Source organism: Mesoplodon mirus, assembly GCF_964341445.2.
Source record: "Mesoplodon mirus genome assembly, chromosome: 8".
In the NCBI taxonomy this organism is placed as follows: domain Eukaryota; kingdom Metazoa; phylum Chordata; class Mammalia; order Artiodactyla; family Ziphiidae; genus Mesoplodon; species Mesoplodon mirus.
In genome coordinates this window covers 36,286,827-36,309,828 of record NC_138984.1, presented here as the reverse complement: position 1 = coordinate 36,309,828, position 23,002 = coordinate 36,286,827, and the positions used below count along the sequence as shown (strand labels likewise).

Genomic DNA, 23,002 nt, shown 5'->3' with positions numbered 1-23,002 from the left:
AACAAGTTTTACATGTGTCAAATGCCACACACACACCCCCAATTCCCACTCGCTGCCCTGCAGATTGCTCCAGGAAGGTTTGGAAGAAAATGTAAATGGCCATATTTTCCTCTCAAAATAAAGTATTAATAGAAAAAAAGTAACCTGTGTCCAAAACTCATGGTTTTGAGAATAAAATTTCTAAATAATTACATGACAGCATTCAGAAAATATGTATGTCTCTACATAAAAGTAGTGTATAATTTAGTAACTATAATGTATTATTTTAAAATGAGTGATTATGCAAAATTAGTTCCCTTATATATCAATCTCTAATTTAAAACTGGTGTTTAAAGCTATAAAAGTTATCATTGCTTTTTGCAACATTGAATACTATCTAATTTGAATCCCTTTAGAAAGCCATCTGTAGTATTTTGAGTTTTGGCTGTTCCAAAATTGACTTTCTCTCTTGACAGGTACTTGATAGAGAAAAACTCAATATTTAAGCACACAATATGTCTGTCATGAAAAAAAATAAAATAATAAACAGTCACATAAAAGTTTTCTCCCTTTTTTAATTTAAATTAAGCTGGTTTTAGCTGTTTATTTTTATTTCCTCAATCAAAAAATTAAATTGTAATATGCTATAGTATAAGGTACTTTCTGATGTTGCTTCTTTGGAGATTGAGAATAGAAATGGCTTCTAATTTTAAAGATTGAAAAGATTTAATAACTGGATGGATTATATTTTTAAATTCCCATTAATTTATTTTCAAATGAGGAAAACCCACAACTTTGAGAAACTGATTATTATGGGGTAAAAAGCCTTGATTTGCAATTGTACCCAAATATGAAAGCCTACATTTTGTAAGCATAAAGATTACATTCTCTTCAAAAGATTTGCAGATTCTCATAGGCACATAACTTAGAGAATGAGAGGATTGTAATTTGAAAAATTACAGATTTCATTGTTTTTTTGATGTGTGAAACCTATAAACAAATATCAAGAGATTGTATTGCAAGACTGAAAATCCCTTGTTTAATTTTATAAGGGACAGTGCCCTGTGTGGCTTACAACCCTGACTTAAAAGAAAAATGCAGAGTAATGCAAAAGACACTCTAATCACTGCATCTAATTACAAAGAAGAATAACTCAGTAAAAAATGTAAGTATCCTTGGGCAGGCGTGTGGTCTGGTGGTCAGAGCATGGGATTTCAAGTCAGTAGTCTAAATTTCTATTTTAAACACCACTTCTAAATTTCTCCATGACTTTGGGCATGACATTAACTTTATTTTTAAATACGAAATTGAGATTTGTGCTTGATAATTACAAAGTAGATTTTAATCCTCTGTTAGAGGTATAAATCTAATACTACGGAAAAATTAACAGACAGGTGTTTTCTTGACTTCAAGAAATACATACCCATGTGCTATTTCAAAGTTAGTTCAGGGCATTATTTAACAATCAACTCACTGATAATGGGGACTAATTTTGATAGCTTTCCTCCAAATTGCTCCTTTGCTTTTGAGGAAATGGTAGTCCTCAGTAGAGCCAACACTGCTCTTTTTAAACTAATTATTGTCACTCTAAGAACTTGTACTCTATAGTGATGAGCCTGCTTTGTATTTTGTTTATGTGCAGTGTTTTTTAAGTGTTCCTCCAAGTGTAATAAGTACAGACAAATTACTGTGTAAGTTTTCTTTAAACTACTGCTAGATTTCTAGGGATAAATGTAGGTAAGTGATGCAAATTCTAACACACCTCTATAAACCAATTACCACAGTAATTTTCATTGGGAATAATTATTAACATTTGAATGGAATGTGACCTGACTTACAGGACCGTTCTATTTCTTTGTTTTTTTAAAGAGTTTGAGTACTCTGTGGATTTTTTTTTTTGAGTATAATAATATTCTTGTATGCTTTTTAGTCCTTAGTTTAAAGATTATGCTTAATCGTTGGGAAAATCCACCCAGTCTAATTTGCTAATAGCCAGTATACAAATTAGAAACAAAGAGCCCAATCAGGAATATTGTGGAATATTAATACAGCAGGAAGGGAGGTTACAAAACATGGCCAAAATTTCAACCCCAACAAGAATCTTCAGCGCCTGATCTATTGCACAGTTTCCAGGCAAAGTGATCTTTAAAAACAACAATTTATCAAGATAATGCCCCGTGAAAGGAAATGGAGACCATTATAAGGCAAAGTAAAACAGCTTAAGGACAGATCTTGTTTTATGTTTCTCTGATTAGAAATGCAGTATAAGAATGCCTTACTAAAGTACCTAAAGCACAATTAAATGGTCCGAATTTCAAGTGAGAAATCATGGAGTTAAAGGATCAAATCCCAACAGGGTCAGTTTGGTCTCCTAGTATTATATGGGAGGAAACTTAGACTTGAGCTTTCCTTAAATTTGTCCTCTAGGGGAGATCTCAGAATGGAATAGTTGTGTGGTGGTTTGCAGTAGCTCTAATAGCTTCAGGGAGTGCCTGTAGTTTCCCAGTTGAATTTATATTAAATAAAAAAGGGAGAAATCCAACTTCTTAAGTTCATGAAATTAAAGTTATATATATATTTTATTAAAAAACCTGAACATTGGGCTTCCCTGGTGGCGCAGTGGTTGAGAGTCCGCCTGCCGATGCAGGGGACATGGGTTCGTGCCCACGTCTGGGAAGATCCCACATGCTGTGGAGTGGTTGGGCCCGTGAGCCATGGCCGCTGGGCCTGCGCGTCCGGAGCCTGTGCTCCGCAACGGGAGAGGCCACAACAGTGAGAGGCCCGCGTATCACAAAAAAAAAAAAAAAAAAAAAAAAAACCTGAACATTTAGGATAATATTGTATTAGTAGTATCTACTCAAAATACAGACATTTAGTCCTGTATTAAGTCCACTATTCTCAATTTCCTGCTTTGGTTGTTCAATGCATCTTACATTCAGAAACAATAGCAAGAAAGAGAAGAATTCCTTGAAATTTGTTACCTTAGTTATAAAACACTAAATTTTCCCTTTTTAAATCAAACTCAGAGTCTTCATGTTCTCTATGGATTCCCAAATTAACCCCACTTTATCTCCCCATCCCCTAAAGATACAGTGGAAATAAATTTAAAACAACAACATTTCCTACACATGTGATGCTGTCCCTCTGAGAAGGGAAAAGAGAAAAAAACAAAATTTAAACCATGGGGTAAAATTCTACTATAACAGAATTAGATATAATGGGTCAATTTCTAGTATAGTGAATGCATGACTTTGACCTTCATTCTTCAGAAGACATTTTTCTAAGTATCAATTATAATTATAAACTGTAATTCCTTGACCAATTTAGTTGACACTTGAACTTTCTCCAAGAGTTCATATTTCCTCTCATTAGCCCATTTTATCCAGAATTACAACGTAATTTTTGCATTCCAATCCTAAATCTGCTAGAGTATTTTATACGGATATAGAACATTTGGCTTGGTGCAATAGAGCCAGAAACCTGGTTGGAAACTTTGGAAAAAGAGAGAGTCCCTCTGCTGCCCAATGTATAACTCATCCTATAAAACTCAAGTTTTATTTTTGACATAGCAAAGCTGTCTCTAAAAGGTTACCATGGAATCAGAAATAATTATTTTAACAATAGATTTATGTGATTTTCATCTTGAGTTTATTTTATTTTATTTTATTTATTTATTTTTTTGAAGTTGGGTTTTTTTAGAAGATGTTGGGGGTAGGAGTTTATTAATTAATTTATTTATTTTTGCTGTGTTGAGTCTTCGTTTCTGTGCGAGGGCTTTCTCTAGTTGTGGCAAGTGGGGGCCACTCTTCATCGCGGTGCGCGGGCCTCTCACTATCGCGGCCTTTCCTATTGCGGAGCACAGGCTCCAGACGCGCAGGCTCAGTAGTTGTGGCTCACGGGCCTAGTTGCTCCGCGGCATGTGGGATCCTCCCAGACCAGGGCTCGAACCCGTGTCCCCTGCACTAGCAGGCAGATTCTCAACCACTGCGCCACCAGGGAAGCCCTTGAGTTTATTTTAAATTGAAGGGTGCTACAAACAATTCTTATGCTGGATTGCTAATTACAAAACACTTTTAATAACTGTAACTGAGAACCTATTAAAATGGCAACATGTATTAATTGCCATTAAAATACTACATTCTTATTGTTGGTTTAGGCTTTTGAAATGATACCAAATACAGCTTTATTAACTTTCACAATCATTATTATTTATCATGATAAAATCATTAACATTTTTTATGATAGAATTTTATAACACAAGTAATTACCATTTAGGATTAGGTTCAACTGTGAGAGACAGAAACCCAAAATTACCAGATTTAAATAAGAGAAAATTCTCTGTCTCATATAAAATCCAGAAAGCAGTTTCAGGGCTGGTATTATGGATGCACATTCAGACTCAGGCTCTTCTTACCATCCTCAATATTCACTTTCCAAGTGATCCAAGGTGATTGCTCTACCTCCAGTTATTGCCTTTAGAGTCCAGGTAGCAGGAAACCAAAAGGGGGCATGTTCCACCCAGAACATTTCATTGTAATTTTTATGACTAGTATGTGATCATGATTCTATAATGTGGTTAGCATGTTCCTAATTTTCAATTCTTTCATCATTATGTTTGATTATACATTTTCTATGTTAATAGATAATTTTCAGGAGAAGGTAAAATAATGGCTCTCACACCAAAGCAATCTCGAGAAAGAAGAACAAAGCTGGAGGCATCATGTGTCCTGATTTCAAACTATATTGCAAAGCTATAGTAATCAAAACAGTATGGTATTGCCATAAAAACAGACACCTAGATCAGTGGAACAGAATAACAAGCCCACAAATAAACCCATGCATATATGGTCAATTAATTTATGATGAAGGAGCCAAGAATATATAAATGGGGAAATAATGGTCTCTTCAATAAACAGTGTTGGGAAAACTGGACAGTCACATGCAAAATAATGAAACTGGACCAGTATCTTACACCATACACAAAACCAACTCAAAATGGATTAAAGACTCGAACATAAGACCTGAACCATAAAGCTCCTAGAAGAAAACATAGGCAATAAGTTCCTTGACATCAATCTTGATGATATTTTTTTTGAATTTGACACCAAAAGCAAAGGCAGCAAAAGCAAAAATAAATAAGTGGGAGTACATCAAACTAAAAAGCTTCTGCACAGCAAAGGAAACCATCAACAAAATGAAAAGGCAACCTACTGAGTAGGAGAAAATATTTGCAAACCATATATCTGATAAGGGGTCAATATCCAAAATATATAAAGAACTCACACAACTTAATAGCAAATAAACAAACCCATTTAAAAAGTGTCTGAATAGATATTTTTCCAAAGAAGATATACAGATGTCCAACTGGCACATGAAAAGGTGCTTAACATTACTAATCATCAGGGAAATGTAAATGAAAACCACAATGAGGTATCACCACATACTTATTAAAATGACTATTATCAAAAAGACAAGAAATAGCAAGTGTTGGCAAGGATGAGGAGAAAAGGGAACCCTTGTGCACTGTTGGTGGGAACGTAAATTAGTGCCATTATGGAAAACAGTATAGAGGTGCCTCAAAAAACTAAAATTAGAACTATCATATGATCCAGTAATTCCACTTCTGGGTATTTATCTGAAGCAAATGAAAATACTAACTCAAAAAGATATATGCATCTCATATTCATTGCAGCATTATTTACAACAGCCAAGATATATGGAAGCAATCTAAGTGCTCATCGATAGATAAATGCATAAAAAATGTGATATATGTAATATTCTATTCTCTCTCTCTCTCTATATATATATATATGAATATTATTCAACCATAAAAAAGAAAGTCTGCCATTTGCAACAACATGGATGAACCTTGAGGGCATTATGCTAAGTGAAATAAGTCAGACAGAGAAAGACAAATATTTCACTTATATGTGGAATGTAAAACAAAAAGTCAAACTCATAGATACAGAGAACAGATTGGTGGTTGCCAGAGGTGGGGGGTTGCAGATGAAATGGGTGAAAGTGGTCAAAAGATACAAACTTCCAGTTATAAAATAAATAAGTCCTGGGGATGTAATATATAGCATGGTGACTATAGTTAAGAATACTGTAATGTATACTTGAAAGCTGCTAAAAGAGTAGATCTTATAAGTTTTCATCACAAGAAAAAACATGTGTAACTGTGTGGTGATGGATGTTAACTAATCTTATTGTGGTGACCATTTTGCAATATATACAAATATTAAATCATTACATTGAATACCTAAAACTAATATGTTATATGTCAATTATGTCTCAATAAAAAAGGCACATTTGAATGAGTTTAATCAATTTGTGTATTTTATAGTTTGCAGTATACTGTGAGATTAATATAATCCCATATATATAGTAACATTTATTATATCTAATAGCTATTTATGCTAAATTTAAAACATGTGTCATGTCATAGCTCCTAAAACCCAGGGTAATGAAGTCAGATGTGGACTCTTCTGGACTGCCTCTTGCAGTTACCAGCTAAGTAGCCTTGGGCAGTTTCCAAACTCAAATCTCAGTTTCTCTGCTATAAAGTGGATATAAGAAAACCTATCTTAAAGGGTTTTTATAGGAGTAAATCAACGAACAGCATGTGCATTTGAAAGTATAGCACAATACCAGACACACAGTACGTGCACAGAAAGGATTAGTTCCCTCACTGTCTGAGGGAGCAGAGCTAGAGTAGTGTTTTTGTTGTTGTTCTTGTTTCACTTTACCTGGCCTAAGCAGGAACTCGGGAATTGTCAAGTGGAGATTCCTGGGCCCCCTTCTCATGAATCTGTGAATCCTCAGTTTGGAGCAGAAAATCACCAAAGATGCAGGCGGTCCTTGGATCCACTTTTGAAAAAAAGAAAAAAAAAAAAAAAAAGGTTCAGGCAATAACGGCACCAGGTGGTGGTAGATGTGGGGAGAGCTGTTCTCTGATCCTGTTGGCCTTTCTAACAGATTTGTTTTCATTTATTTTTTTTTATTTTTGGCTGTGTTGGGTCTTCATTGCTGCGTGGGCTTTTCTCTAGTCGCAGAGGGCTACTCTTGGTTGCGGTGTGCAGGCTTCGCATTGTGGTGACTTCTCTCATTGCGGAGCACGGGCTCTAGGCACGTGGGTTTCAGTTGTGGCTCGCGGGCTCTAGAGCGCAGGCTCAGTAGTTGTGGTGCACGGACTTCGTTGCTCAGCGGCATGTGGGATCTTCCTGGACCAGAGCCCGAACCCGTGTCCCGTGCATTGGCAGGTGGATTCTTAACCAGTGAGCCACCAGGGAAGCCCCTCTAACAGTTTTAACATATGGTTTAAGGCAAGATATTTTGCTTTTTCTCCTTCCTTTAGCCATCTGTAAAATGTGGATAATAACTACTTCCTTATAAAATAATAAATGAGAATCTAGAGATCAAATCTATTGGTTTTGTCCCAGGTGAAACTTTTGTAAATAGTGACCAAGAAAAAGGAGAATTAAAGTTTAAAAAGGAATAAAACCAAGAGGAAATGTGTTTGGTAAAAGGCATAAAATTATGTTTGGAATGAGGCAGGAGATGAACAAATAAATGGAAAAGGGACTGGAGACAAGCAACAGAAATAAGGGGCAGATCAGCAACTAAATACTAAGTCTCGTATGTTTATTTTGGGAATTGGGAAATGAATAGGTACACTCTCAGAAAAGGGAATGAGTTAAAAGGAAAAGTGGGAAAGGTACAGGGAGAAAAGGAATGAATACACAGGAGAGGAAAACTGAAGGTCAAATGCAAGAAGAGGAAGGCAGAGTGGTTCTGGAATTTGTACCTTGCCTAATTGTTCCCTTAAGATCCACGAGAAAAGAGAATTCTGCAGAAGGAAAAGAACTAAGCAGAATTTCTGAAGGGAAGAGCACAGAACCCAAAACCTAAAGGCCAATTTGTAGTTGAGAGATTTTTCTTTTAAGCCAGCAAATACCCACACAAGGATTTCATTGAAGGAAATTTGATTATGAAGTCACTAGGGGTGATTTAAGGATTTTTCATTGACTCAGATGCCAGGATGAAAGACTGACTTTCAGGAATAGACCAATTTAAAACAAACTTTAAAACGTATTTGCGAGGGAAGGAAATCTTCTGGCTATTAATGCTGTTAAACTAGGATATGGAGTTTTTAAATGAACATTACTTATAGTAAACTGATGGGAAGGGATCACATAAGTGGTAAAAAAAATTCTGAAAAAACTGAATGTGGAAAAAAAATTATAAAAGCGTAATACTACTCTTTGTTGCAGTGCGCGGGCTTCTCATGGCGGTGGCTTCTCTTGTTGAGGAGCACAGGCTCTAGGCGTGTGGGCTTCAGAAGTTGTGGCTCGCGGGCTCTAGAGTACAGGCTCAGTAATGTGGCGCACGGGCTTAGTTGCTCCACGGCATGTGGGATCTTCCCGGACCAGGGCTTGAACCCATGTCCCCTACACTGGCAGGCGGATTCTTAACCACTGTGCCACCAGGGAAGTCCCACCTCTCTTTCATAGCCAAGTTTCCAAAAAACTTATTCTAAACTATTCTACAGCTCTAATTCACTCTTCAACCCACTGTAACCTGGCTTTGACCCCCACTACTTACACTAAAATTTCTCTTGCAAAGGTAACAAAGGCCCAGGCCCCAACTTTGATTCCTTTTGACAGTTTTCAGCACTGGTCTTAATTTATTGCTCAGCAACTTTCTACACTGTAAACTAAACCCTCCTGAAAGATACCCCCTTCCTCCCATGTCTTAAGGTACTCCAACCTATCTGATCATTCATTCATCCTCAAGTTCCATCACTGAATTCTCTTCCTGTGAACAATTCTTACAGGTTCTTCAGAGTTCTGATCTTGGCTCTCTACTTATTCAACAGTTTCCTTGGGCCATATCTTACATGCTTCTGCATGTTTAAATCCTAATTAGGATCCTAACTTGTTTCTCTTTTGAGTTCCAGATCAATACATTCAACTCATGTTAAACTCCACAAGAGGCTGGGATAAGAATAATGGGAGGATAACAATCTACCCTAATAGAAAAGTCAGAGAAGACTTGTTTGGAGAGGCGTAAATTGAGATCTGAAAAAATTAAAAACTAGCCCCCCCAAAAAAGGAAAAAGAGCAGAAGAATGAATCAGCAGAAAATGGCAAAAGTCCTGAAGGTGCGAAGAGTTGGGTTAATCTAGGAAATCAAAGACCAGTATGGCCGGAATACCATGGGTAAAAGGGACAGAGAAGTGAGTTTCCTAATACTGAACCTCAGGGTTAGCCTGTTCACCCAGCACAGTGCAGCACCGGGCCAGGGCAAACCTCTTCCCATCTTTGTACAGGGCAGAATACAGGGGGATGTGTACTCTTCATAGGCAGGCTTATTAAGAAAAATAACAAGAAGGGGAAAAAGGGAGGAGTTGAGCTGAGCATGCCCAATATATTCTTCCCCAATTTTCCAATCAGACAAGTTTCTCTACCTCTCCAGGCAGAATGAACAAAAAGGCAAGAACAGGTATTACCAAAGGAGTCATCATAATAATCACCCATAGACTTAGACAAAAAGGAAGGTAGAGAGGAAAGGGGGTTGATTGACAATGAAAATGGATGTCAGAGAACTGGGTGTCTCAATTAAATCAACAAATTGTGCCTGTGGATGTTCTACAGAAAAAGACCTGAAAGAATAAAAGGATAATTGTCAAAAAGTCAGATATCTGCAGCCAAGATTTCAGAGGACTTTGAAACTTTGGTTCTGACAAACTCAGGAAATGGGTATGGGAGTATGGCTATGATGGAATGGAGGAAAAGGGGCTGGAGGTGAGAAGATCAAGGGTCTGAGAAAGTGGATGTAGAATTACATGCAGAGTTACCCACATGAAAAAGTTCTAAAGATGACATAGGAGAATAAGGCGAAGAGAAAATCTGTGAACCAAAAGCTAAAGTCTTCAATAGATGAGATGGGAAGAACATTAAATATTGGTGATGATAGGGATAGAAGGGGAATGAGTTCTGAAGAAAGAGAAGAAGGGAGTGAAATGGTTTGAAGGAAGTTATGGGATGCAAAGCCATCTATTCTACCTCTTATCCCTGAGGTACTTTGGATGTGAGAAAAAAACAGCTTCCATAAGGGAGGACCGCAAGAGTGGCAAGGACATCAGAGCTGAGGCAGCTTTCAGTTAACTTAAGGACCCATTCAGATGAGGCTGTAGGGCAGTTTGCTGATCACCGAGTAAGACATTCTGGGGGCATTTTTGCAGATCACAGCGAAAGGATTTAGGAGTTAAGGAAGGGGTAAGCAGGACATCATTCACCTCATACACTGTGTACTATTTGCATACAATGCAATGTGAAGAGTACTCTGAGTTTTACAACATGAGGGCCCTGGAGGTAGTAATTAGAGCACTATGAGGATGGACATTTGGGAGAAAGTTGGCCCAAATAGAGGTAAACAGATAAACAGAGATGTGAGACATACTAGAACTATTTCTTAAAGTTCCTTAAAGGAAGGTGGGACTTTGATTCTAACTTTAAGTAAGGTATCAATATCTTAGTTTGATAATGCAGCTTTGGGTCAAATGTTCACAGTGGCTTTCCCAAGGAATATTATTGGGTTGGCCAAAAGGTTCGTTTGGTTTTTTCCATAAGATGGCCCTAGTAGCACTTAGTTGTCTTTAACTTCATTCAAAACAATTTTGTTAGTATTGTGACAGCTGTCATATCAGAGTGCATTTAAAAAAAAGACTCATCAAGGGGCTTCCCTGGTGGCGCAGTGGTTGAGAGTCCGCCTGCCGATGCAGGGAACACGGGTTCGTGCCCCGGTCTGGGAAGATCCCACATGCCGCGGAGCGGCTGGGCCCATGAGCCATGGCCGCTGAGCCTGCGCGTCCAGAGCCTGTGCTCCGCAACGGGAGAGGCCACAACAGTGAGAGGCCCGCGTACCGCAAAAAAAAAAAAAAAAAAAAAAGACTCATCAAAACTGGTGAATTTTTGTGTAGCCATTTTAATATTGAAGACGGAAGAAAAAAAGCAACATTTTCGGCATATTATCCTTTATTATTTCAAGAAAGGTAAAAACACAACTGAAACGCAGAAGAAGATTTGTACAGTGTATGGAGAAGGTGCTGTGACTGATAGAACATGTTAAAAGTGGTTTGCCAAGTTTCATGCTGGAGATTTCTCACTGGACAATACTCCATGGTCGGGTAGGCTAGTTGACGTTGACAGCGATGAAATAGAGACATTAATTGAGAACAATCAACGTTATACCACCCGGGAGATAGTCGACATACCCAAAACATCCAAATCAAGCACTGAAAATCATTTGCACCAGCTTGGTTATGTTCATCACTTTGATGTTTGGGTTCCACATAAGCAAAAAAACCTTGACCATATTTCTGCATGCGATTCTCTACTGAAACGTAATGAAAACATTCCGTTTTTTAAACAAATTGTGACAGGCAATGAAAAGTGGATATGGGACAATAATGTGGGATGGAAGAGATCACTGGGCAAGAGAAATGAACCACCACCAACCACACCAAAGGCCAGTCTTCATCCAAAGAAGGTGGGATTGGAAGGGAGTCCTCTATTATGAGCTCCTTCCGGAAAGCCAAATGATTCATTTCAACAAGTACTGCTCCCCATTACACTAAGTGAAAGCAGCACTCGACCAAAAGCATCAAGAATTGGTCAACAGAAAATGCATAATCTTCCATCAGGATAATGCAAGACCACATGTTTTTTGATGACCAGGCAAAAACTGTTATAGCTTGGCTGGGAAGTTCTGATTCACCTGCCATATTCACCAGACATTGCACCTTCGGATATCCATTTATTTCAGGATTTACAAAATTCTCTTAATAGAAAAAATTTCAATTCCCTGGAAGACTGTAAAAGGCATCTGGGACAGCTCTTTGCTCAAAAAGATAAAAAGTTTTGGGAAGATGGAATTATGAAGTTGCCTGCAAAATGGCAGAAGGTACTGGAACAAAAGGGTGAATATGGTGTTCAATAAAGCCCTTGGTGAAAATGAAAAACGTGTCCTTTATTTTTACTTAAAAACCAAAGGCACTTTTTGGCCAACTCAATAAATCCTGAGACTCTTACTTTCGAAATATTTCTCTAGTTAATTCTCTCTTTCCTCTCCCCCTCGTCACTGCCTCAGTTGAGGATCTCTTTTTCTTTTCTCTGGACTTTTGTAGAAACCAATATCATTACTAGCCTTGCCCACAACTTCTGAGTCCTTTATTTTCCCACTATGTCAGTTTACAGGGCACTTTCTATCCAGGCCATGCTTTCTCACCCCTATGTGCCTTTGTACTTGCTTTCTTCTTCTGCATTGTCCTTTCTCTCCTCATTTATCAGCTAACTACAAATCTTATTCATATTTCAAGACCCATTTTGAGTACCATTCTTTTTTTTTTATTAGTTTCTGCTTTATAACAAAGAGTACCATTCTTTAATGCCTTTCCTGACCATCCCCACTTTGATCTCTCAAACTTACTATTTCTCATTTGTGACTCTGCTTCTTTGTAGAACTGATTTATATTTGTCCCCTAAGTTATGCTATAAATTCCTTGGACCAAGACTTATAAATGTTTCTATTAATAGTGCTTCATATGTAGTAAGTTCTCACTAAGAGTTAGTTGAATGGATGATGAAATGCATCAAATAGTCCATCCATCTGATGTATTTTTCACCAAAGGGTATCTCAATATTTTTCCTTTTCCCTGTCTCATAAACCTCAAAGGCAAATGGTCCCCCCAATTCCCTCTCATGTTCAGTCACAAAGCCCTTACTCCCAGCTCTTTTATGCATCTAAGGGACTTTATCAGTTCCTTCATTTCCTTATTCATCTCCTTACTCTCTCCTTTTCAACCAGATTTTTCTCTCTTCCATCAAGTATATCCAGATTTTAATTATTCATCCACAATATTACCACCTTGACTCTGCTACTCCTTTGTAGATACTTTGTTGTTTCTGCCAGACCTTCCCACCAATGTGAGTTGCAAAAGTCTCTCTTAATTTTTCTACTTGTCCACCAAGTAAACTGTCAGATTGCACATATACAGGCACGCACAAAAACAAAAATAAGAAATAAAACCCTAGCTCATACAACTCAATAACAAAAAAACAAACAACCCAATAAAAAAAATGATCAGAAGACCTAAACAGACATTTCTCAAAGAAAACATACAGATGGCCAATAGGCATATGAAAAGATGTTCAACATTGCTAATTATTAGAGAAATATAAATCAAAACTGCACTGAGGTATCACCTCACACCAGTCAGAATGGCCATCATCAAAAAGTATACAGCTAATAAATGCTGGAGAGGGTGTGGAGAAAAGGGAACCCTTCTACACTAGTGGTAGGACTGTAAATTGGTGCAGCCACTAAGAAAAACAGTATGGAGGTTCCTTAAAAAACTAAAAATAGAGTTGCCATATGATTCAGCAATTCCACTCCTGGGCATATATTCAGAGAAAACTATAATTTGAAAAGATACATGCATCCCAATGTTCATAGCAGCACTATTTACAATAGCCAAGACGTGGAAACAATCTAAATGTCCATCGACAGATTAATGGATAAAGAAGACGTGGTATATATATATACAATGGAATATTATTCAGCCATGAAAAAGAATGAAATTATGCCATTTGCAGCAACATGGATAGACCTAGAGATTATCATACTAAGTGAAGTAAGTCGGAGAGGGAAAGACAAATATATGATATCTATTACATGTGTAATCTAAAACAATGATACAAATGAACTTATTTACAAAACAGAAATAGACTCACAGACATAGAAAACAAACTTATTGTTACCAAAGGGGATGGGGGGGGAGATAAATTAGGAGTTTGGGATTAACATATACACACTACTATATATAAAACAGATAAACAACAAGGACCTACTGTACAGCACAGGGAACTATATTCAATATCTTGTAATAAACTATAATGGAGGGCTTCCCTGGTGGCACAGTGGTTGAGAGTCCGCCTGCCGATGCAGGGGACACGGGTTCGTGCCCCGGTCCGGGAAGATCCCACATGCCACAGAGCGGCTGGGCCCGGGAGCCATGGCCGCTGAGCCGGCGTGTCCGGAGCCTGTGCTCCACAATGGGAGAGGCCACAACAGTGAGAGGCCCTCGTACCACACACACACAAAAAAAAAACTGTAATGGAAACGAATCTGAAAAAGAATATACATATATATATATATAAATAAAGCTGAATCACTTTGCTGTACACCAGAAGTTAACACAACATTGTAAATCAACTTATACATCAATAAATAAATAAATAAAATGGAAAAAAGGAAATATTTTCCTAATATTCTATAATTTGCTGCACAAAGGCCAAGCCAAATTTTAGAAATTACTACTTGTTTTGGCCCACATAACATTTTAGATAAAGGTCACCTTTGTTCTCAGCCTGTGACTTGTAGGCAGTGTCTTTGTTCCTCTAGTCATATACATAAAGTCCAGAAGGATAGAGATAATTCATAATTTTTGAATGATAGACAATTGAGAACTTGATGAAGGTATATGTACCCTCACCCCAGAAAAATGCACATCATCATTTTTTTTGCTTAGTTTCAGAGGTTCACAGGTCCTCTGAACCCCAACCATGGACCCAGTTTTTAAATCCCAGCTTGAAATAGCAGTTATTACAGATGGTTTAAAGGTTTCCTTCTCATTCACCTTTATTTTATAATTTTCGTAAAATGACAGTGGATTGTGTAAAATCTGTTTTCTATAAAATCAACGCATGCTATATGATACTTAAAAGGTCTTGCAAAATAAATTCATTTTGTGATAAACTTGTCGAAGACTGACAGACTTTGAATTAAAAATGGTTGTCATATAAGGCACTCCGTCAGTTTCCTCATCTGTAAAATGGAGTAATTAATATTAATTAGTCATCATGTTGTAGAGATTAATACTTTCAAAATTCTAATAATCGTGATTTATCTATGCTCCCTCTGAGTAGTCTCTGTTATTTAGGTTGTAGCTTTCTTCCCTCTTGATTGAAGCAGATATAATGCCACAGCTGTTTCTTCAGCTATTCTATTTTCCGTGAAGGAACACCTGCTTAGAATGTACCTAAGGAGTTATTTCTTTGTTTTTTGATAATTAAAGCACTGCTATGGTGATGGCTGACATCTGGATTCACTTTTAAAGACTTCACTGTGTTTTTCTGGCCCCTGGGAGATTCATGAACTATAATGCATTAGATGGAAATGTGTTGATGGGCTTCATTTTGCAACAGCAATTTTACTCTTGCTTTGTTACTTCCCCACTGCAATGAGTGAGAGCTGCCACTCTGTTACTGCTGCTAAGAGATTAAGGGAACTGAGTTGAGCTCCAGAAATTTAATATGCCATATAATGCCTGATTTATTTTGATTCTGGCTTTGACTTGAATTGATAAACTCACTTGGGACTGCTTTGCAGAATCAATATCCAGGGATTAAATTTTCTTTATAAACTGGTTCTGAAATAATTTCTTTGGGGGGACATGAAAGTCTAAGTTCTCTTAATTATTTCCAAGAGCTATAGAGAAAAAACTTTCACAAAAGTATTCTAATATTATACATAATTTCCTCAAAAGCTATATTCTTCAATCTCCACTTAGTTATAGCTCACTAAACTTTTCTAGGATTCACTTTATAGAATTATGTACTTTTGTTTAAGGTGATTATAAACTATATACATTACTGCCTCTACCTTGACCTTCTTAGCCTGCTACTCAAAGCTAACAATACCAATGATGAAATGTGTATCAGTCATGGCTCACAGTTGCAAGTAACATAAGCTAATTCTGACTGAATGAGCAGAAAGAAGTTTAAAAGGAAGTGGGAGATCTCAGAAAACTGTTGGGAGGCTGGAGGAACAGGGATGGAACTAAACTTCCAGGAATAATGCTTACAATTACCCGTAGAACTGCCCCAGTGAGGAAGTCAGAGTCTTACTTCTGCCCCAACAGACACTAAAAGCAAGTGCTGCCACTCCCACTCCCACCAAGGCCACTTCTGCCCTAGGAATTTAACGTTGCAAGCACTGCACCCCCAGATGTCAGATGCCTTTATCAGCAAATTGGTTTCCAATCAGAATCTTTGCTTCCTCAAAGCTACTAACTTCCAGATCAAAGTCTATGCAGGTGTGCTGAATGTTGAAGGTTAGGTCACGTGTCTGTGCCCTCGCTATGAGAGTCTGGAAATTTCGTTTTCAGAGCTTACCTTGGGGAAACAGCACTTACATTAAGATCAGAAATTCCCTAAACATAGCAAATATATTCAAAACGTCCTGGGCAGCCAGAAAATATGAAAATGTTTACTACAGGAGAGAACTAGTATTTGTTGAGAATATATGCTAAGGGCCAGGTACTTTAAATACATTATTTAATCCACAACAAAATTGATATTTTAATCCTAGTTTTTTAATTGAAGTATAGTTGATTTACAACGCTGTGCCAGTCTCTGTTGTGCAGCAAAGTGACTCAGTTATACACATACAGACATTCTTTTTTATATTCCCTTCCATTATGGTTTATCCCAGGATATTCAATATAGTTCCCTGTGCTATACCTGAGGACCTTGTTGTTTATCCATTCTAAATGTAAATAGTTTGCATCTACCAACCCCAAACTCCCAGTCCTTCCTTTCCCCACCCCTCCCCCCTCAAGTCTGTTCTCTTGAGTCTGTTTCTGTTTTGTAGACAGGTTCATTTGTGCCATATTTTAGAGTCCACATATAAGTGTTATCATATGATATTTACCTTTCTGTGTCTGACTTCACTTAGTATGATATAACCCTATTTTAACGATGGGAAAACTGAGGCTCAGAGAACTTGTTACTAGCCCAGATCATTTTGTTGGTAAAATGGAGAATATAGATTCATGTCCAGGCTTCTTTCCTTCAGAATTCTCCCCTGTCTCACAATGTATCTCTGATTTTCATTTCCCAACCTCTAATTCATACATAAGCAGCAGTGTACTAAGTGGGGCAGAGGGGAAAGAGAAAACATCAGCTCCAGGAGCAGGCAATATGGGATGCATTAGCTGCAAGAAAATTTAAAGACAATAATAAAACAGACTAAAAATAGGTCTATTTTTTATTATCTTTATCATTATGTGACAGCAATTTTAAAGAATGTCAGCAATAAAATATTCCTTCTTGCTGAGGTGGACTGTTCCCCACTCCTTGGTACATCAGTATATATAAGAAGTCCTCAACTGAATTTTCAAGTTTTTTAAAGAGAAGGATGTTTAGACCTTGTCATTGAAGTGCCATAAACAGTTTTACGTTCCTAGAATAGACCATAAAAGGGACATTTAACACATGACATGTCTAAGTACCTATCTTTTAACATTATTTCTAAGAAAGTAAGTTCTAATTTTCCATTTAGGAGTATATCTCTCCCAAGTTTGGCAGTGTGAGTGGGGGCTCTTTTATCTTCTAGTAGCATCAGAGGCTCTGATAATAAGGCAAAACCTCCTTGGAGAGTTCCTTTGGCAGTAGAGGTTCTCTTGGCAAGGGGGCTGTTGGTGATGAGGAGGGAGATGGATCCTAGTAATTTATACAGTAGACTAGGAAGGAGTATCTCTTTAAATTAGCAGGACAAAGATACTGTCTAGATGAATCCCCAGGTGTAGAGAACTTGAGATCTGAAAGAATTACTGTACCCCATCACCAAGTCTTAGAAATTCTATCTCCTAAACATCTCTCAAATAAGTTCTCTTTTCTCCTTGGCCTACTCAGATCCTAATACTATACAACCTGGACTACTGTAACATTCTGCTAGCTGGTCTTCCTTCTGGTCATTAGTCTCAGCCAATTCCAATTTATTATCCACATAACTGTCAGCATGATCCATCTAAGCATGAGTGAGATCATGACATCACCTTGCTTGAAGCCTTATAATGATTTTCATGTCCTTCAGGAGAAGAATGCTAACTCTTTTGCAAGACTCGGAAATTTCTTTAAGACATAGCCCTTCTCAGCTTCTTTGGCTTCACCCTTTGCCATTCTTTAACACTATGGTACAGCTAATCTGAACTACTTGCACTCCAAATGTGTTCTGATCTCTTAGGTCATTCTGCTATGGCATATGTTGTTAATTCAGGAGCCTAACTCTTATTTGTTGTCCTCTGATAAGTATTCTCTCCTTCCCAAACTCAAACTGTATTAAGTACTCCAAACTCTATACTCTGTCCCACAGTATCAGAGGTTTACTTTCGTATTAAGACTTAAATTACAGAAAAGTAACTGCATTCTGGTCTGGCTTCTACTATTCTATAAACTTTTTTTAAGGCAGTGGCTATGTCTTTGATCTTTGCCACTCCAGCATTTAGTGCAGTTTTTGGTAGATATTATACAGTCAGTAACTTGTTTTTAATGAATGCCAGGTTCTACATAGTATACAAGCTGTTGAGGAGGTGACAGTCTAGTAGTTAAATTCACATAACTAAAACACAAGACATAAGATGTGTCACAAGTGAGGTTTAAATGAAATGCTTTGGTTAGTTTAAGGAGAAAGCTCTCAATTCCAGTTTTAGGGTGAAGTTGGGGTACAAAATGGGGAAGGGTCAAGGGAGAAGAGGCATTTGAGATGAAATTTGACAGAAGGAATTTTAATACTTGGAGATGCAGCAAGTATAGGAATAGGTTAGGTGATATACTGATACAGTAAAGCGAGGGTGTAATACAAAATCATAGAGCAGTCCCACTGAGCAAGTAAGAGAGTACAGGAAAAAAAGCTGGAGGAGTAGTTTAGGATTTAAATGCTGGCTAAGTACTCAGTATTTAATTTAGAAAGCAACTATACTATAATTAAAGGCAGTAAACAGCAGAAGAGAGACTATTAGAGCAACTGTAATAGTCCCAGTAAGGAGTAACAAGATCATCTTTGACAGGTAATACAGTATAGACAGGCAGACAGACCTGGATCACTTATAAGTGGTATGATTTTCAACATGTTACTTAAACTCACAAATCCCAAGTTTCTTCGTTTATTTCAAAAGACTGCTGTGGTTAAATTTATGTAAAGAGATTAGCACAGTGCTTGGCATGTACCAAGTGCTTGAATTAATCAGTGATATTTCAGCAGCAACTGATAAAAATTCAACTCAAATCAGCATGAGCAAATAAGGGAAATTATTAAAGGGCTATTGACAAGCTCAGTGGAACAGAATAAAGAGCCCAGAAATAGAACCACACAAATATAGTCAAATAATCTTTGACAAAGGATCAAAGGCAATACAATGGAGCAAAGATAGTCTTTTCAACAAATGGTGCTGGAACAACTGTACATCATATGCAAAAAAATAAATTTACACACAGATCTTACACCGTACACAAAAATTAACTCAAAATGTATCATAGTCATAAATGTAAAATGCAAAACAATAAAATTCCTAGAAGATAGCATACGAGAAAGGCTAGGTGACCTTCGGTTTGGCAATGACTTTTTAGATACAATACCCAAAGCACAATCCATGAAAGAAAAAAATTGATAGGTTGGACTTCATTAAAATTTAAAACTTCTGCTTTGTGAAAGACACTGTTAAGAGAATAAAAGACAATCCGTAGGCTGGGAGAAAAATCTTTGCAAAATACATATTTGGTAAAGGACTTGTATCCAAAATGTATATAGAACTCTTAAAACTCAGCAATAAGAAAAAAAAATTTTTTTTAATGGGCCAGGGACTTCCCTGGTGGTCCAGTGGTAAAGAATCCACCTTACAATGCAGGGGATGTGGGTTCAATCCTTAGTGGGGGACCTAAGATCCCACATGCCATGGGGCAACTAAGCCCATGTGCCACAACTACTGAGCTCGTGCCCCTCAACTAGAGAGAAGCCTGCGCGCCACGACGAAAGATCTGCATGCCGTAACTAAGACCCAACAAAGACAAAAAAAAATAAACTAAATAAATAAAAATGGGCCAAATATCTAAGCAGACACCTCACCAAAAAAGATATACAGATAGCAAGTAAGCATATGGAGAGACACTCAACATCATATGTCATCAGAGAATTATAAAATGAAACAATGAGATACCACTACACATCTATTAGAATGGCTGAAAGCCAAAACACTGACAATAGCAAATGCTGGTGAGAATGTAGAGCAAAAGGAATTCTCACTCACTGCTGGTGGGAATGCAAAAATGGTACAGCCACTTTGGAAGACAGTTGGCAGTTTCTTGAAAAACTAAACATACTCTTAACAGATGATCCATCAACCCTACACTCCTTGGTATTTACCCAAATGACTTGAAAACTTATGTCCATAAAAAAACCTCCACACAAGTATTTATAGTAGCTTTATTCATAATTGCCAAAACTTGGAAGCAACCAAGATGTCCTTCAGTAGGTGAATGGATAAAGAAACTGTGGTATAACAACACAATGGATTATTCAGCAATAAAAAGAAATGAGCTATTATGCCACAAAAAGACATGGAGGAGCTTAAATGCTTATTGCTAAGTGAAAGAAGTCAATCTGAAAAGCCTACATGCTATATGATTTCAACTACATGACATTCTTGAAAGGGCAAAACTGTGGAGACAACAAAAAGATCGGAGATTTCCAAGGATTCTAGGGGAGGGAGGAAAGGAGGGATAAAATAGCTGGAGCACAGGAGATATTTAAAGTAGTGAAACTATTCAGTTTGGTACCTTAATGTTGGATACATGGCATTATGTATTTGACAAAAATCCATAAAATGTAAAAGACAAGAATTGAACCCTAATATAAACTATAGATGTAAGTAATCAACATTATTGGCTCATCAACTGTAACAAATGTACCACAGTAATGGAAGATGTTAATAATAGGGAAACTAGGGTTGGGGGGAGGAGGAATAGAGGAACTCTCTGCACTATCTTCCCCTCAGTTTTTTTGTAAACGTAAAACTTCTCTAAAAATAAGTTATAAATTTAAAAATTCACTAAGCAGTACATATAAAATTCATGCACTTTAATAAAATATGAAAAAGTTGTTCTTAAAAAAAAAAAAAAAAAAGGCTAGTGAGGTAACTCCCAGAAACAAAGGCAGCCCAGGGCCTCAGGGACTAAAACTAGGATTTGATTCTCTTTGTTTTCTTTTGTTTTCATTCTCTGGTAAGTAAGAAGTCTTTCTTCACATATCAGGAATAATGACATTCCCTTTCCCTTGCAAAAAAAAAGGCCTAGATTGATATCTGAGCCTGGTGGCAGTGTGGGGAATCCGGGATACTAAGTCAATTAGGAAATTATATTGAAGCCTTGAAAAATGGTGACCTATGTTATGTGATAGCAAACAACTGGCAAAACTGTTGCCTGCAGTAAGATGAAAAATGAGCCTAATGAAATTTTTAAAAATTGAACTTATATCCAAATGACTATAGATTCATGTGCAGTTATAGAAATAATACAGAGAGATCCCATGTACCAATTGCTCAGGTTTGCCTAAAGGTAACATCTTGTACATCTATAGTAATTTTCTTTGCTCTGAAGTCAGTTTTACCTGATACCCTTTACTGTTTTATTTTGTTTAATGTTTGCATATTATTTTTTTTCTGCCCTTTTAGTTTTTACTTGATACATCATTATATTTGAAGTTAGTTGCTTATAGACAACATAGAGTTGGGATGTGCTTTTTAATCACTTCTGCCAATCTCTGCCTTTTAATTAGTATACTCAGACCAATTACATTTAATAGAATTATTTATATGTTTAGGTTTAAGTCTGCCTTTTTTTTTTTTTTTTTTTTGCGGTACGCGGGCCTCTCACTGCTGTGGCCTCTCCCGCTGCGGAGCACAGGCTCCGGATGCGCAGGCCCAGCGGCCATGGCTCACAGGCCCAGACGCTCCGCGGCATGCGGGATCATCCTAGACCAGGGCACGAACCCGTGTCCCCTGCATCGGCAGGCGGACCCTCAACCACTGCGCCACCAGGGAAGCCCTTGTCTGCCATTTTAAATTTTGGTTTGTTTGTTCTGTTCCCCAGCACCACCTCTCCCCCAAGCTGCCTCCTTTTTCCTGCCTTCCTATAGGTTACTTGAGCATTTTGAGAATTCCATTCTGATTTATCTATAGTGTTTTTTAAGTGTACCTCTTTGTATAGATTCTTTTTTTTTTTTTTCTTGCGGTACGCGGGCCTCTCACTGTTGTGGCCTCTCCCGTTGTGGAGCACAGGCTCTAGATGCGCAGGCTCAGCAGCCATGGCTCACGGGCCTAGCCGCTCTGCGGCACGTGGGATCCTCCTGGACCGGGACACGAACCGGTGTCACCTGCATCGGCAGGCGGACTCTCAACCACTGTGCCACCAGGGAAGCCCTGTATAGATTCTTAATCAGTTGGATCTAAGTATTATTTTATATATCCATCACTTATCACAGTTTACTGGTGTCATCATTTTACCAGTTTGAGTATAGATACCATACCTCTTTGCCCTTCCCCATTTATAGTATAATTGTCTTAAATATTTCCTCTATACATTTATATATGTATGTAGAAGAAAAATTATAGCATCAGACAGTGTTGTAATTTTTTGCTTCAACTGTCAAACATAATTAAAAAAAAACTCAAGAGGAAAAGCAAGGCCTGCTGTATTTACCCATATTTTTGCTCACCGTGTTCTTTCTTTCTTCCTGATATTCCAAGGTTCTATCTTTTATTGTTTCCTTCCTGTTTAGAGAATTTCGTTCAGTTATTCTTTTAGGATAAGTCTGCTGGTTAAAAATACTCTTAGTTTTCTTTCTTCTGAAAATGTCTTCATTTCCCCTACACTTCTGAAGGATATTTTCACTAGGTATAGGATTCTGGATTGACAGTTCCTTTTTTGTCGGCACTTGAAAAATACTGTTACTTCCTCCTGGGCTCCATGTTCCTGATGAGAAATTTGCTGTCATTTGGATTATTTTCCCCCTATAGGAAAGGTGTCAGTTTTCTCTGGATGCTTCCAAGGTTTTTTCTTTGTCTTTAGTTTAACTATGATGGGTATTGGCATAGATTACTTTAGATTTATCCTGTTTGGGATTC

At 37.5% G+C, this 23,002-nt stretch overlaps 1 protein-coding gene across 4 annotated transcripts in view; it reads right to left on the bottom strand.

Moving 5' to 3' along the window:
• FTCDNL1 (formiminotransferase cyclodeaminase N-terminal like) overlaps positions 1-23,002 on the bottom strand; it is an 84,206-nt gene that overhangs the window by 56,969 nt on the left and 4,235 nt on the right. For 3 of the 4 annotated variants that reach the window (XM_082629795.1, XM_082629790.1, XM_082629794.1), the window contains exon 2: positions 6,729-6,849. In XM_082629795.1, coding sequence (XP_082485921.1) covers positions 6,729-6,849 — 121 coding nt within the window. Of the gene's footprint in view, positions 1-6,728; positions 6,850-23,002 lie in introns of those variants that run through there. The other variant, XM_082629791.1, reaches the window with a different exon arrangement.